Source organism: Geotrypetes seraphini, chromosome 7 (assembly GCF_902459505.1).
Source record: "Geotrypetes seraphini chromosome 7, aGeoSer1.1, whole genome shotgun sequence".
In the NCBI taxonomy this organism is placed as follows: Eukaryota; Metazoa; Chordata; class Amphibia; order Gymnophiona; family Dermophiidae; genus Geotrypetes; species Geotrypetes seraphini.
The window spans coordinates 66987051-67004364 of NC_047090.1; the positions used below are offsets into that span (position 1 = coordinate 66987051).

Consider the following 17314-nt stretch of genomic DNA (forward strand, 5'->3'; position numbering starts at 1 on the left):
GTTAGTATCTTAGGTTCCTACCGTTCCATGCTTAACTGGATAAGCATGCTTTTTAGTGTGGGGGTATGTGACCGGTCAGGCTCCGTGCCTGCCCTGGTACATGTGATTTCCTTGGCGTCCACCAGGGGGAGCCAGAGAGAGTAGCACAGTTGTGAGCAGGCTCAGGTAGAGCAGGGTGTGGCTCCTTCTCATGAAAAGCCTGTAGTTTGCACTTGGAGAGGGAGGTGTGAGGAAGACACGGGCTTCTTCCCAAGAAAGCAGTGCTAGCTCAAGGAAGGGTAATGCTGTAGACCCGGGTATGGTAGAGGCTGGATCCATACCACCTTTAGCAGCCCACAAGCCTGTGTGGGAATTGAAGTTCAAGAATAGCAAGAGGCTTGACAACCCTTGTCAAGGACTGAACTGTAAGCTGTGAGTTTCTTTTTTCTGTTTACTATTTTTGGGCTGAGTGTTTGATTTTGCCAGCCAGCTACAGTGACTGTTTGAACTGTGAGTTGTTTTTTGTTTGGTTACTGCACTATTCTGTTTCTCAGCACTGTTTGTTTAAAGCTGGGAGTGTTTTGTGGGGAGAGGTTTTTTAAAAAACCGGGAGGGATTTTTGAAAGCTGTTTAGTGCTTTTTGCAAGGCAAACCTGAGGCACTCCCCTGAACCCAGCAGTGCTACAAAATAAGCTGGAGGCTTGTGCTGAGACTGAGCGTGTTTGAGACATTAAAGCAGGAGAACTGCATTTTGAGAAACCTGCTAAGAGCAAGTTTTTGGAAGCCTTATTGTAAAGTGCTCTAGTGAGAGCAGATTCACAGAGCGGAGTACTGACTTTGAGGAGGAAATCCTGAAAGCAACCAGAGTTTTCCTTTTGGATATTTTTGTTTTGTATTTTGCAAGTTGCATTATTTGTTTTGGAATTTTGCCATTGGCCATTCTGACATTAAAATTTTCTTTTGGAGAGCCAACCCTGGAGCTGTGTGCCTTGGTTCAGATTTTTGTTTATTTTACTTATTAATGCAGTGTCTGCAGGGTGACTCCATACTGGGTTACATGTCGGTGCAATTTTAACTGTAACCATTAGGGGCACTAAGGAGTCCCGCTAAGGAGTAAGGCTCTAGTGCTGGTTACAAGATATGATAGATGTGTCAACCCAATAGAAAGTGAATATGTAATCAGTAACTAGGTAGTACTGTAGGCTACTGAACTAAAGTATATAAGTAGCTCACCAGATGGCTTAAGCTTCAGGATGGATCCATGACAGAAGCTGGTTACTCTGTATGTTATCCATTGGCTCAATCTGCTGTACTGTTGTTCTATATAAGCTAACTTTTGTCTATTACTAATAAACCTATATTATATATAGCAATTGGGTTGTTGTTGCGAGGTCATATTCTGAAAAGGTTAGCAGCGCCTTTTCACTAGTCAACATCCAATTAAATTCATATTTAGAAAAATTTAATGGTTTTGTTGTACGAGGAGAGACGCTGGCTGTAGCAGTAATGGTTGCTGGCTGTAGCAGTAATGGTTGCCGGAGCATAAATTCATAGAGCTTTTTATTCTCACATTTTGCTGAGTGATGGAGATGCTCAGAATTAATGAGTAAAGGAAGAGGATCCTTAGCTACAAAGTACCGTGTTCATCCTGATTTTGATAAAAAATCAGCTGAGAAATCTACACACAGCAAGCTCAGCAGCTCACAGCAACTCACAACAGCTTTTGCTGCAGAAGGTTAACATGCTGGAAGTAATAAATCAGTTAGTAAGTCAAGTGTTCCCATGATCAGCACAGCAAGGCTACCTGCTGCTCAGCCTATTCGCATTGCCTTCAGAGTAGATGACTCCACAGAGGATAATCCTGAGAATACCTTTCCACTGGAACTTCCAGATTTAGAAAAGCAGCTTCAGCCTCATCCACCTTGCCATATTTCAAAAGAGTCAATGCAGCTGTTCAAACAGCACTGCAGAATTGCTAAAGAATACCAGGAAGTCAAAAAAGAAATTACACTTCTTGAACAAAGAAAGCAGGAACTGATTGCCAAGTTGGAGCAAGCAGAAAAGGAGAATGTGGAAGAGAAAGCAGTTAAGCTTGGCCTGGAGTACAAAGAACTGACAGAGGAAAATCAGAGCTTGAGCCTGGCTTATTCCTGATACAAGGAACAATTAGAAAACCTTAGAATTCTGTATCAGAAAAGACAGGAATCATCTTAACATTATTCCAAAGGATGTTGTCCCAAGAGCACCTTTTTCCATCAATGATCAAATGTTGAGTCTAGTGTGCATGGAGATTCAGTTGATAATGTTTCCATCAATGATCAAATGTTGAGTCTAGTGTGCATGGAGATTCAGTTGATGGTGTTTCCATCAATGATCAAATGTTGAGTCTAGTGTGAATGGTGATTCAGTTGATGGTCCTTCTATCAATGACCAAATGTTGAGTCTAGTGTCCATGGAGATTCAGTTGATTGTCTTTCCATCAATGATCAAATGTTGAGTCTAGTGTGCATGATGATTCAGTTGATGGTCCTTCTTTCAATGACCAAATGTTGAGTCTAGTGTCCATGGAGATTCAGTTGATTGTCTTTCCATCAATGATCAAATGTTGAGTTTAGTGTGCATGATGATTCAATTGATGTTCTTTCCATCAATGACCAATGAGCACTGAAAAATTAATAGAGCAAGATTCAGAACTAGAATGGGGCTCCTTTTACCTCACTGGCCCGTGGTAGAAACCTCTACTTCAGCTTTGTAAAAGCCAGTATAGGTTAGATTGTGCAGGCTGAAAGCATTTACTTACTTTTTATAAAATGGAAAAATATAGTCAAAATATTCTACAAGTGTTGAATGTATATCATGACATGTAATGGAGATTTTCTTTTGGTCTGTGGCTTAGTTTTCTGATCAAAAGTTTCTGGTTGAACTCATTTATGATATTGACATTTTTTTCTGTATGCTAAATTTGGTGATTCTGTCACTGTTTGGAAAGAAATATTTCCTTTCAACAGACGGTTGGGAAACGATCCTCTTAATATAATTCTATCCATTATTTTGTACGTCTAATGCTTAAAAATGGTGACAGCAGTTATGATAAAGACTGAAAAATAAATCTTCTGATCAATATTCAGACTTATTTATGTGGACAGGAAAAGCTCCTGCCCATTTAAATTGTGCTCTGTAGGCTGGCCAATATTCAGAAGGATTTTATTGGGCAGACCAGCCATTTTTGACTGGACAGCGGCATTATGAGAGTAGAGTCAAGGAGTAGCTGACAGCAATGTGAGTGCTGGCAATATTCAGTGCTAGTGTCCACATAACTAAGTGACCAAATAGGACCACATAAATAGCAGTCCTAATTTTGGTCATTCAGCAATATAAGAAGGAGCAATTGGGTTGGTTCCTAGGTTCTGCAAGTTAAAGAAACTAAAGCACCATGAGAAATGGAGTAGTGACACTCAGTCCAGGTCTGGAGTTCAACAGTGGCCTAAGAACTGAAAATAAGGCCTGCAAGAAGTATAGTAGAATCTGAAGCAGCAGCAGAGCAGGAACTTATACAAATTCATCTAATCCACCTATTACCTATTCAGTTCAAGGACAGATTACAAAATCAACAACCAGGCTATTTAACCCAGGAATTGCAACCAATAGAATGAATCACCCCACAATAGTAAATTACTCCAAAACAGTATAGATTAATCCATAGTTGATTCAATATCTTGAGACCAAAAAATACTTTTAACATTTTTCTAAATCTAAGATAATGATCACACTTTGAATGAATGCTGATTCTTTCCTTTTATTCATTGGAGCTCCTTTCATTTTCATGATTTGGTTATACATACACTGCTTTGTTCCTTGAACAGTGTAAGTAGTATAGCAATAAAAAAGTAAATAAATAAGCGTAAGCTCAGCGGAAAATGATTCCATAAATTTGCTAGTTTTGAGGCAGGGGGATAGATGTCTAGTCAATTTCAAATTCTTGTACATTGGAAATTTTAGTTGGAAAGAGTTTTTAGTAGAGAATCTAGTGAAACCATGAAGTAGTACTGATAAATAATGTGGCCACCAGGCCCTGGACTAGGCTGATAGCGCCCTGAGTGGACCACAGGAAAACTGCGCTGGCATGCTGCTCAATAAGGAGACAGTCCCCACAGGCAAAATATCAAATAAAACAGTCAAAAGGAAACCAGATAATTAGTCAGAATCCTATCCAGAGTTCTTTATTACACCCAAAATCAGAATGGCAAACAAAAAAAGGAAAAACTCAAATTAAAAGTCCTGGTTGCAAGTTTATATGGTAAGTCTGAACGCGGTTTTTATTATCCTAACCCTGTAATCAACTGGTCCCAGTTTCTCCACAACTGTGGCAGGACTCTTCCACTGGGCCGGAAATTTGTAGGGGTCTGATGGTACTAACACTAGCACCCTATCGCCGACTTGGAGCTGATGCCCCCTAGCCTTGCGATCGTAGTAGGTTTTATGTCTCCTCTGGCCCCATTCAAGGTTCTCCCTACCTATCTTAGCAACCCGGGTCAGCCTTTGTCTTAACTGAGTCAGATAAGAGAGCACATTGGTTTCATTCTCCTCTGGGGGATCCCATCTCTCTTTAACCACATCCAAGAGGCCCCTAGGAGTTCGTCCATACAGCATTTCAAAAGGGCTAATCCCTAGGGAGTCCTGGACCTTTTCTTGGGCAGCAAAGAGCACAAATGGGACAAGGAGGTCCCAGTCCTTTAAACTTCCTTCTGAGCTTTTTTTCAACATTTTCTTAAGAGTTTGATTAAAACGCTCCACCATACTGTTCGCCTGTGGGTGGTAGGCGAAGGTCTTAAAGTGTCTTACCCCAAAACCTTTCCAAAAGGCCTCCATGTCTTTAGACATAAAATTACTGCCCTGATCAGAAAACATTTCCCTTGGGAAACCTACAGTGTAAACAAACCCATTAATTCTTTCATTAAGGCTGAGGAAGACGTTTTACATAGCGGGAAAGCCCACGGGAACCTAGTAGCCGCATCCATAACAACTAGGATGAAGTTATATCCCCAGGGAATTCTCTCAAGGGGTCCCACAATGTCCATGGCCAACCTCATAAGAAGTTCTCCTACCACCGGGATAGGAATTAGAGATGCCCTAGCAGGTTTAGCTAGAGACAGCCGCTGACAGGAAGGGCAGGATTTACAAAAATTCTCCACTTCCATGGGTTCCAGGCTATTTAGTTGTTCTGGTCTGGCTGACTGCTGAGCACAGGAGAGAGGACCCTTTCCCTTCCTTGTCCTCTCTGATTCTGAAGAGAAAGCTGCTGAAGAGAAAGCTGCTTTTCAGAGTGAGAGCCATGCCCTGCACTCAGTGTGCCTGCACTGCTCCGAAGCTCTCTTGGGCTCCCCCTGTAGATGTTCTGGAAATTGCCAGGTTTTCTCATAGGAGCATTCTGTCTAAACCTAATATTCACTGGTTTGGAGAAAAACCTAGCACAGCTGGGCTGAGTTTCCATGTCCTTAGCTTCTAAACAGTCAGATAGGACCTCATCTTCGGCAGAATTCTCCCTAGTGTACTCAGGGAACCTAGGCTGCTGGGCTCTGCGGGGCTTTGGAACAGCTTTCCTAGCCCTGTCTCTGCCTCTCCTGGGGTTTCTAGCTGGGAACATGTCAGGCACAGAGTCTGACTGTTTACAATAAGATAAATAGGAGTATTGCCATTTAAGATGTTAAAGACTGTAATTCCTAACAAACTTTATTCTAGATGCAACAGATAAGGTAAACTCTTATAAGGTTGTAGATCTTTAAATTTCCAAAGTCCGAAAATCAATCTGACTGCTGAATTTTGGACCAGCTATAAATGAGCTATAAATGGTTTAGAATGAATTGCTAGTACAATATTGCAATAATCCAATCTTGACAAAATCAAAGACTGCAACAGTCGCTGAAGAATAGAATGGCAGAGTGATTGGGGATAAGGCTGGAAAAATGGACAGTTGGGGTTTGACTGGTATGACTAGGTGTACATCGTGTCACTAGGAATCGAGGGGGAGAAGTAAACCTCCACTGTGAGAAACCATTATCATAAGACTTCCTGGGTCTAGAAACAGGGGCCATAATCCTGTAGAGGAGAATTTGCATTCTTAATTTACATACAAGAAAGAAGGATTGTTTCAGAAAAACAAAACCCAAGTGGAAAGAAGGACATCCAGGAAATGAATAAAGAAGACCTCATGAGGGGAGTCCCCTATGAGGATTACTTAAAGGTCCTTTGTCCTGGAGATGATGCCCTCAACCTTACTAATTAGGGGGATCAATACCAAGACTCCAGACTTGCTTACTTGTGTGACTTATTAAACCTGTTCAACAAACTCAATCTGTCACTTCAGGGGAGAATGACAACTGCCTTCAAGTTGGCAGATAAAGTGGCTGCATTCAAAGCCAAACTAAAATTATGGGGACAATAAGTGAACACTGAGATTTTTGACATATTTCAAACATTAGCAGGGATTTTGGAATAAACTGTGCCTGGGCCTTCATTCTCCTAGCTGGTACATGATCACCTATCTCAGCTTTCAAAATAGTTTGATTGACACAATTCTAAAGTATAAAAGAAATTAGGTGCATACATTCCTTTAAGAATAATAGCGTAACCCGATATATACAGTATGTATGCAATATATGGGTACGTGTAACTTTGGGGCTCTTTTACTAAGCTACACTAAGCACTAATGCGTACTTATGGCAGATTAAATTTTATTACCACGGGACATATTTAGGTGTCTCATAGTAGTTTTGGAACTGGTATGCACTACTCATAAATTCAATGCGATGTACAAATATTTTTTTTAAAAAGGGAGTGATAGATAGAATATTTGGGGGGGGGATTTAAAAGACTTTAACACGGACAAATAAACGGTGACAGGAACAAGAGGGGAGTGGGAAGAACTACAATGCATAAAGAAAAGGAAAACATAAAAGGGAATAACAGTAGGTTAAAACACACCTAATTTAGTGGCCTTGTAGCTTTTAAAGTTCTGTCCACGAACTTTAACGTTTCGAAGGGCAATGCCCCCCATATCTCCCCCCCAAAAATTCTACCATTCCCCTCTCCTACCCTATGCCATGTCCCCTCTCAGAATGGGATGATCCAGCACTCTAGCACAGCTTTCCTTCTCCAGTGTCTGTCCCCTCTCGGAATGGGATGATTCATTGCAGCCTACGATGAAACATCCCGTGATGAATCATCCCATTCTGGTTACAGAATAGTATTCAGACACATAAATTGGCATTTTACACACGTATGTGCAAATGAAGGACAATTCTGTAAACAGTGCTATCATGTAAATGTTTAGACTACTGGTTTATGTTTATTTAAAATCTGAGACCCCACTATAGCTAAAGGTCAAAGCAGCTTACAGATCTACATGTATGTGTGCACTTTTGAGTGTAGATGTTAGTATGTCACCTAAGCATAATTCTCTAAATATGCAATTATCTTGAATTGCGCCTATTTGCAAGGGAACCTTCATGTGGGCAGAACATAGGCAGAGCTCCCACTTACACATGTCCCGGCATCTTCACTTATACCAGCTCTGTGATTAAATGTTAAGTGCAGTATACCAATGACAGATTATGCTACTACCGTGTTTCCACAAAAATAAGACCTACCCCGAAAATAAGTCCTAGCATGATTTTCGAGGTAGGTCTTAATAGAAGCCCTACTCCAAAAATAAGCCCTGATTGAAGAACTGGATTCTCGGTAGCAGCGCTTCCCCACGCATCCCCCACTAACCCATCTCTCCCTCCCATCCGAACCCTGCCGATCACGAGACTGAAATACCTTGTATCAAACGGTAGCATCGGAAGCAATCTAGACAGGCTGCTTCGCGGCCTTCTCTCGTCCGGACATTCTGTGTGACATGTTACTGATGACATAATTAGTGATGTGACAGAGGAATGCCCCGGCTGGGGAAGGCTGTAAAGTAGCTTGTCTAGATTGCTGCCGACACTGCCGTTTGGAACAAGGTATTTCGGTCTCACAGTCGGCGGAGTTCAGATGGGAGAGAGAAATGGAAGGGTCAGCGGGGGTATGCGCAGCGGCGTTGGGGGAGGGATGGGAAGGGGGATAGAAAGATGCTATACGAGGGGATGGGAGGAAGGGAGGGAAAGATGAAAGGCACAAAGCTAGAACCTGGTGAAGAAGTACAAGGGCACAATCAGAACAATTTGCCTCATGACCAGAGACAGGCAAAAGGGGTGTAGCAGAAGATAACAGAGGAAAAGCAATGAGGAGCTGTGGAGTGAACACATAACACTATAGAACACTGAGTACCCCGAAAATAAAACCTAGTGTGTTTTTTGTGCCCAATATTAATATAAGACAGTGTCTTGTTTTCGGGGAAACATAGTATAATACTCCCCCAAAATTCATGGCAGGAGAGGGCAGCTGGAGCGCCGGCGGGTGAAGAAAATCACTTGCGGTCTGTTCCAACTGCCTCTTCCTGTAGTAAAGTTAGGCTATACCAATCAGGAGCTGCAGCCCAACTGTACTCCAGGAAGAGGCAGTCAGAGCAGACCGTAAATGAGTGAGTCTATCTAATGTACCTGGGACAATGGGGGGAGCAGGTGACTGCCCAGGGTCACAAGGATCAACCACGGTGCTGCAATAGTATAAGAACATAAGAATAGCCTTACTGGGTCAGACCAATGGTCCATCAATCCCAATAGCCCATTCTCATGGTGGCCAATCCAGGTCACTAGTACCTGGCCAAAACCCAAGGAGTATCAATATTCCATGCTACCGATCCAGGGCAAGCAGTGGCTTCCCTCATGTCTTTCTCATAAACAGACTATGGACTTTTCCTCCAGGAACTTGTCCAAACCTTTCTTAAAACCAGCTACGCTATCCGCTCTTTCCACAGAACTTTCTCTGTTAGGTCTTCCACAGAACTTTCTCTGTTAGGTCTTACTACTAAAATACTATACCATCTCGATCATCACCAATCTGTACTGCTCATTTCCTTAAATCTTTCCTCTGCTTTCGATACCATAGATCATAGTTTACTTCTATTGCGACTCCAAGAAATCGGCATATCTGACCAGGTCATGGACTGGTTTGTTTCTTACTTTACAGATAGATCTTCAAAAATCATCTTTAACGGCACATCTTCTATATCCTTTTCCACCAAACACGGAATACCGCAGGGATCCATTCTATCACCATAGCTTTTTAACATCTTCTTATCGCCCTTACTGACGGTTGGCCAATCCATCAGATTCACCACGTTTGCATACGCGGACGATGTACAATTAATTCACCCTATTGACCTTAACAACATAGATGAAGTTGCCTCCATTAATCACAAATTAGAAAAGATCAAAACTTGGTTAGACTTGAATAAACTGTCACTTAATATAAATAAATCAAAACTTATGATTTTTCCATTAAAAGAAGGAACATCACTCCAGGCTCCCCTGAAGTTCGATTCGCTCTCTATTAAAACTGTTCCAACGTTAAAATTATTGAAGTCACCTTCGATTGTAAATTTTCTTACCACCCTTGCACATTTGTTCAGAAATGCTTTCATCACCTTAGAATGATACGTTCTCTTGCCAAGTTGCTTGAACCGGCCTCTTTAAACACACTGATCCATTCTTTAGTAATCTCCTGTATAGACTACTGTAACGCCCTTTATAAGGGCATTACAAAAAAGGAAACCAGGCGGCTCCAAATTGTGCAAAATACTGCTATTAAGATTATTTGCGGGGCAAAGAAATACGATCACGTCTCACCTCTTTTGTTCAACGCACATTGGTTACCAGTTGAACATAGAGTTAGTTATAAAATCCTACTTCTATCATTCACAACAAAATCAAACAACCAACCCGATTTCATCAACAGACTTTTAATTCCTTATAATACATCAGAACCTCTTCGTTCGACATCACAGAATCTCTTTGCTATACCTTCCTTAAAAATGATTACGGTAATACATTGCTCTCTAATAATTTTGCCGTCACTCGATGCCTAATTATTTGCGTAATGAACTAGACTTAAAACAATTCAAAGCAAAACTGAAAACTTTTTTGTTCCAAGAAGCCTTTGGACAACAACTGTCCTTTTAAGGGCATATTTTAATATTTCAATGTTTTAATATTTCAATATTTTGATATTTTAAAATTTCAAAAATCTTAAATTCTTAAAATTTTGAAAATTTAAAATAAACTGCTATCTTATCCTAGCATACTGTACTTTCCTTTTATGTTTTACCTTTTCTATAAAAATTGTAGTTCTTCCCCACTTCCCTATTGTTTGCATAGGTCCGTACGTCTGTGGGTTTGGGTTTTTTTATACTTGGATTCTCTTCCAGTATCCCCTGTTTTTATCTGTTTTTATAACGATGTACATTTATTTAAATGTATTACTACATTGTAAACCGCTTAGATATTTGATTAAGCGGTCTAAAAAATCTTTTAATAAATTTGAAACTTACCACAACCTCTGGCAATGTGTTCCAGAGCTTAACTATTCTCTGATTGAAAAAAAAATTCATCTATTGGTTTTAAAAGTATTTCCCTATAACTTCATCGAGTGTTCCCTAGTCTTTGTTAAATTTAGACAAGATGGCAAAACATAACTAACAGCATGGTAGAACATAATATGGTAAAAACATGAAATGGTGAGACGTAGCATGGGGAGCCTAAATGGAAGTGATCAGTTACAGAATTATCCCCAAAGCATATAGTTGCTATTATTTCAATGTACAGCAAAAGAAGCATAAAGGACCTCAACAATGTATAAATGTTGGTATCCATTTTACAGAATTACCCCTACTGTGCTCTGTTTTGACAGGAGGCACCGTTAATTGCTTTTGCTGATGCATTTTAATTGTGGTCACTATCCTCCATTGACTCTTGCTTTTTTTTTCTGCCCTTCCACCATAATAATGGTGAAACGAGAGGAGCCGAGTAATGATACTGGCAGCTCTTGCACTTTTACACCAAGGGCTCTTTTTACAAAGGTGCACTAGTAGTTTTAGCGCGCGCTAGCCGCTACTGCCTCCTTTTAAGCAGGCAGTAATTTTTCAGCTAGCGCGCTATAGCACACGCTAACCTTGTGCGTGCGCTAAAAACGCTAGTGCACCTTAGGAAAAGGAGCCCCAAGCTTTGCCTTTCTAGCTGTTTTCCCATTAAAACAGATGGTGAAAGCATGCAGAACATGGTTTAGGGAATTTCTTTTCATCCCTTCTGCGTGTACTGTAAAACGAAAATGTGTGTATGTTGTAGGAGTATTGGTAGTGAGTTTGTGTGTGCATACATTTCTGTGGATCTGAGCATGTTTATTTGTGTTATATGTGTAGACTGCTTGCATGTGTACAGTAAACCTTGGATTGTGAGCACATTTCGTTCCAGAAGCATGCTTGTAATCCAAAACACTTGTATATCAAAGCAAATTTACCCATAAGAAATAATGGAAACTCAGACGATTCATTCCACAACCCAAAAACTTTAATACAAAATACTATGCATACTCGTATTGCAAGACCTCACTCGTTTAGGACAGTCACTACACTCCCTCAGCGTCAAAGAGAGAAGAACCATCGGCTCATTTGTGATGTGTGTATAATGTGTGTACTTGTACTGCAAGACATCGCTTGTATATCAAGTTAAAATTTAATAAAATGTTTTGCTTGTCTTGCAAAACACTTGCAAACTAAGGTACTTGCAATCCAAGGTTTTACTGTGTGTATATATATATATATATATATAAACACAAGTACAGTATAGACATATAGAAGCAGGCACACACATGCAAGCAGTCTACATATATATAACAACACAAATAAACATGTGCTTTTTTTCTTTGAGCCATATCAATGAACTTCTTTCTTGTCACTCACCCAACTGGGTAAAGAAAAATCTTAAAATCTTAACCTCGTTAGAAGAAAGTATGTATTACATTTTGTTCTCAGCTTCAAGTTTTTGTTTTGATTGTATTTTCTTAATCTTCCACCAATAGTAAATCTTGGATCTATGTAGCCTTGAGAGATTGAGATTAAATGTAAAATGTCTTATATTTGATGGCTTATAGCCAATGTATTTTCTTTTTGAGTATGACCCAAGCTCAATTTCTTTCTGTACAAGTTTGTATGCTTGATAAGTAATATGAATTTTATAAATAAATAAATAAAAAATCCATGTGCTTTCTTTGTGTCTGATCTAGGAGAGGGAAGAGAATCTAGACTGAAAGGTGCAGTTACTTAATCACACTATTTCAGGGAATCAGTGTATGTATACTGAAACTGTTGGAACTACTTGTGGCATTTCTAAGGAGAGCGTTTTGGCTGGCGGTGTCTCTTAGCAGTTAATCGGTCAGTGGGTTCTGGAGGCGACTCCATTTCGATGTGAAGCTCTTCCGATATTTGAAAATCGCTGGTTATTCTTTCTCCTGAAGAAGCGATCACCAGGAAAAACTTACTTTGTTGGGGAAGAATGGAAAATAAGTTTTTGGACCATCAAAATATCAGTGGACTATTGTATAGATTTTTAAAATGTTTTTGTTTCACATTTTTTGTATAGACATTTGTTTATTTTGGGTTTAAGGGTTTGGTTTTTGGGGTTTTTTTTTTAATGATCATGTGTGAGAACTTGAAGCATGTTGAGAAGCTGGCGTATTGGGGAGTGTGTGGTGCAGTGGTTAAAGCTACAGCCTTAGCACCCTGAGGTTGTGGATTCAAACCTAAGCTGTTCCTCGTGACCCTGGGCAAATCACTTAATCCCCCCATTGCCCCAAGTACATTAAATAGATAGTGAGCCCGATGGGACAGACAGGGAAAAATGCTTGAGTACTTGAATAAATTCATGTAAATCATTCTAAGCTCCCCTGGGAGAACGGTATAGAAAATTAAATAAATAAAATCCAGCCACAGTGAAAATCAGCTGTTGAAAGCTAAGTAAAATCTTTTTCCATCTTGCTTATTTGCCATCACACTTTGCAGATAGTTATTGATACCCTCTTACTTTCCCCGATGTGGAACTGTGATAATGGATGTTAGGGAGGTAGGAATGGTGCTATGTCTAAAGTTTGTTGACTTTTTCACTGAGCACATTATTCAATTTAAAACACCTTTTATTCTATTTTTTATGATAACTCAATTCTCTAATAGAAGAAATATACAGTAGTATGTATTTGGGAGGATTGATGAGTTTAGTGATTGTACTACCAAATTTTTCAATTTGAGTGTACAGTATTTCTAAGCAGATTCATTTAGCTACTGGCTCCCACCAGAACCAGAAGCTTCTTTTCTACAGCACAGAAACTTTATAGTGATTTTAGCTACCTGCTAATGTTCTGCCCCCACAGCTTTCCCAATTGGCTGGATTCTACCAATAGTTACTGCTGTTAGTAAAAATGGACACAGAGGGCATGTTCACTCACAAATTGGAGGGGGGGGGGCAGTTATTAGATTTAGAGCTGCAGAGGTTTGAAACTCAATGAAATGTTCTGACATATTACCCATTCCACTGTCTAAAAGACATTATAAAAAATTCTAATGACTTCTGAAAAAAGCAAGTTGCCATTCTTAACTGAGGCCTGAGCACAAATCACAGCCTCCCCTTGCTTTCCCATTGACTGGATTCTACCTATAGTCACTGCTGTTAGTAAAAATGGACACAAAGAGGGCAGGCTCACTCACAAATTGGAGAGGGGTATTAGATTGAGAGCTGCAGAGGTTTGAAACTCAATGAAATGTTCTGAAATATTACCCACTCCTCTTCTAATAGACATTATAAAAAATTCTAATGACTTCTGAAAAAAGCAAGTTGGCATTCTTAACTGAGTCCTAGGTACAAATCACAGCCTCCCCCTCCCCACCAGCATGTGAATAGAAGCATGTGTAACGTGACCATTTATTTATTTTTTTCATCAAAACGGGACATCTATTAATATTCAGACCCGCCCCCAATCCCACCATAGACCCGCCCCAATCCTACAATAGACCCGCCCCCAATTTCTTCCATTCATTTTCATGTACACACACTATCTTATTAATTCATAATGGTAAACATAAAATTAAAAAAAAAACACAAAGCACACTATGCAGAGAAAATGTTAAATATCATTTACGAGTTTCAGATTTTTTTCAAAGATGTTAAGGCAGATGAATTTAAAATATGCAATGTCACCTCAGTAACTATAGAAAAACAGATAAATATAGTGCAAAATATAGACAGCAGATATAAATTCTCAAAACGGACACATTTTGATCACTAAATTTAAAATAAAATCATTTTTCCTACCTTTGTTGTCTGGTGATTTCATGAGTCTCTGGTTGCACTTCCGTCTGACTGTATCCAATCTTTCTTTCTTTCACATCAAACATTTCTTTCACAATCCAGCCACATCCCCTTTGGGCCTAGGTTTCTCTCTCTTTTCCCTCTTACCCTCCCCAGATCCAGTGTCAGTTCTCATTTGTACCTTTGTTCCAGGTCTCCCTCTCTCTCCCTCCTCTGTTATGATCTTAAATCTCCCTGTTCTTCACCCAGGGTCTCTCACCCTCTGTCTGAACTTCCCATAGTCCTGCATCTGCTTCCTGTCTTTTGCCTGTGGTCCAGGCCTTTCTCTCTCTAGTCTTTCTAATCTGCTTACAACCCCCCCCCCCCCCCCCCCCCCCCCAAATACACACTTTCTCTGCCTCTCTCACCTTTCTCCCTCCTTCCTTCCCTCCCAGCAGATTTTAGCTTATCTCTCTCCTTTTCTCCTCTCAGATCTGGTATCTGTCTCCTTCTTCTTTTCCTCCTCCCAGGTCTGGTATCTGTCTCCTCCCTTTCCCCCCTGCTCAGGCATCTCTCTCTCCGCTCCCTTCCTCCTGTTCTTCCTTCTCAATTTATTTTCTGCCTATGTCTAAATTCTTTCTTACTATTCAGTCCTCAATTTCCCTCTTTCATTGTGTCTACCTATAGCTTGCCACCTCTTTCCCTCACCCCTTCCAGTATCTAACTCTATCCTCTTCCCTCAATCCAGCATGTGCCCTTTTTTCTTTCTCCTCCCCACTTCCTTCCAGCATCTGCTCCCCCACTTCCATTCAGTGTCTGTCCCTCCTCTCCCCACGCTTCCATTCCGCATCTGTCCCTCCTCTCCCCCACATTTCCATTCAGCATCTGTCCCTTCTCTCTTCCACACTTCCATTCAGTGTCTGTCCCCCCTCTCTCTACCCCTTCCATCTACTGTTCACCCTCTGTCTCGCCCCTTCCATTCTCTGCCCTCTCTGCCCTTTCCATCCAGTGCCCGCCCTCTCTCTCTTCTATATGGTATCTTCCCTCTTTCTACATGATTCATTTCAGCTTCCCCCTCTCCATTTTTCTGTCTCCCTATGCTCTGGAATCTCTCTCTTCTCCTTTCCTTCCTTCCTTCTCACTCCACCCCATGATCTGACGTCTCTATCTCCTTCTCTACTCTCCCCCATGCCCTGGCATCTATCTTCCTCCTTTCCCTCTGGTTTGGCATTTGTTTCCTCTCTCTCCCCCCAATGCTCTGGCATCTCTCCCTCCCTCTCCATGGTCTGGTATCTCCTTTCCTTTCCCTCCCTCCCATGGACTTGGCATCTCTCATTCCTCTCCCTTTTCCTTCTCTCTCCTTTTGTGTCCAGCATCACCCAACTGCCTTCCTACTCCTCATGTATCTTTCTTTTCCTTCACCCTACAACCTTCATGTCCAGCATTTTCCTGTGTTCCTTTTTTTCTTCCTTATCTGATTTAGCAGCTTTCTCCCCTTTCCTGAGCCAGCCAACCCACCATCTTCTCACATCCCATTCCAGAACTTCCCCTCTTTACCCACAGGGAATCAGCCCCTAGCTTAATTTAGAGGCAAGTGTTCTAGTGCTGCTGCGAGACTGGAGGCGATTCTTAGTTGCCATCAGCCCTGCACTGTAAAACCAAAGAGAGAAGCCACGGGACTTTCCCACTTGCCTGCATTGCTTGAAGTTCTGCCGCTCTCGATCTGCCCCTCAAAAACAGGAAGTCACTTCAGAGGGGGGCGGGATCAAGAGCGACAGAACCTAGAGTGATGCAGGCAAGTGGGAAAGTCCTGCGGCTTCTCTCTTTGGTTTTACTGTGCAGTTTAGCATTACCGGCGCAGCTGAAGGCAGGGTTGATGGCAGCTAAGTGAGCTGCCTGGATCACAGGGCCCCCTTGCCATCCCCTAATGCCGGCCCTGATAATAGGGAGGGTGATTTCGGACCTGGCAGGCCCCCCCTGACCATTTTGGAGCTGTAGGGAGAGAAGGAGGGAGGCAGGCTTTAGCGCAGGAGGGGAAGCGATCGCCGGTCCGTTGTCCCCGCGCATAGCTTCAGGACGCTGTCCCTGAAAATGGGACATTTTGGCATCCCGAAGCGGTGGGTCGGGACAAAGGGACGGTCGGTCCCATAACGGGACTGTCCCATTAAAAATGGGATGTATGGTCACCTTAAGCATGTGCAAAGTTTGCCAATTGCTTAATCTGGTCCTGCTCATGGCAATATGTGTTACTTAAACAGCAAAAAAGTCCAACAGGGTCTGCAGTGCAAGAACAGCAAACAAGAAACAAAAAGAAAACTGCAGACTAGTATGTACAAGATGCAGGCTATGTTTATTATACCAAATATTTAATGCAGTTAAATGTCACCACCTTATTACAAACCAAGAGACCCGACACGGTCCGTGGTTCGGAGAACACGCCTTCTTCAGGGGTCCATGGTTGACAAGGTTTGTAAACAAGCGCAATAAAATGGTATAAAACAATTGCCTGTTTAATAAAAAAAAGCTAAAACGAAAACAACCTTCTTTTAAATAGGCAATTGTTTTATACCATTTTATTGCGCTTGTTTACAAACCTTGTCAACCATGGACCCCTGAAGAAGGTGTGTTCTCCGAAACACGGACCGTGTCGGGTCTCTTGGTTTGTAATAAGGTGGTGACATCTTGTGCATACTAGTCTGCAGTTTTCTTTTTGCTTCTAATATGTGTTACTTAGCAATACATATAACAACCAACAAGAAAAGTGCATAATTCTTCAAGTTGTTTTCAGAGTAGAAATAGTAAAAGAAACTGAAATAAATGGGCAATCAAATGTTAACATTCCCAGTCAATGCATTTGTGGGATATCTATCTGTTCTATGATAGGATTACCAGATTTTACGTATGTATAAATCCGGACCCCGAGACCTGCCCCCCCCAGGCCCGCCCAGTTCTACACATCCCCGCCCTATTACACCAATGCCATACTCCAGCCACGCTCCCTCAGCCTGCTTATCTCAGTTGGGAGGGCATCTGCGCATTGCGCGGGGATGCAACATGATGATGTTACACGTTATATCACC

General features: G+C 41.3%; 2 protein-coding genes across 2 annotated transcripts in view; both read left to right on the forward strand.

Annotated features, from left to right (window-relative positions):
• The first annotated feature begins 253 nt into the window (after positions 1 to 253).
• PKP2 (plakophilin 2) overlaps positions 254 to 17314 on the forward strand; it is a 222113-nt gene continuing 205052 nt past the window's right edge. Inside the window, exon 1 of the mRNA XM_033952694.1 lies at positions 254 to 411. The gene's annotated coding sequence lies outside the window, so the exon portion shown is untranslated. The remainder of the gene's footprint in view (positions 412 to 17314) is intronic.
• On the forward strand, positions 1762 to 2133 carry LOC117364003 (MAP3K7 C-terminal-like protein). Its single transcript, XM_033952695.1, has one exon. It carries the CDS (start codon positions 1762 to 1764, stop codon positions 2131 to 2133), a length of 372 nt encoding a protein of 123 aa, XP_033808586.1.

What these genes read in the sequence shown, in the direction of transcription:
- LOC117364003 (XM_033952695.1), top strand. Translation starts at nt 1,762, where the DNA reads ATGATCAGCACAGCAAGGCTACCTGCTGCTCAGCCTATTCGCATTGCC.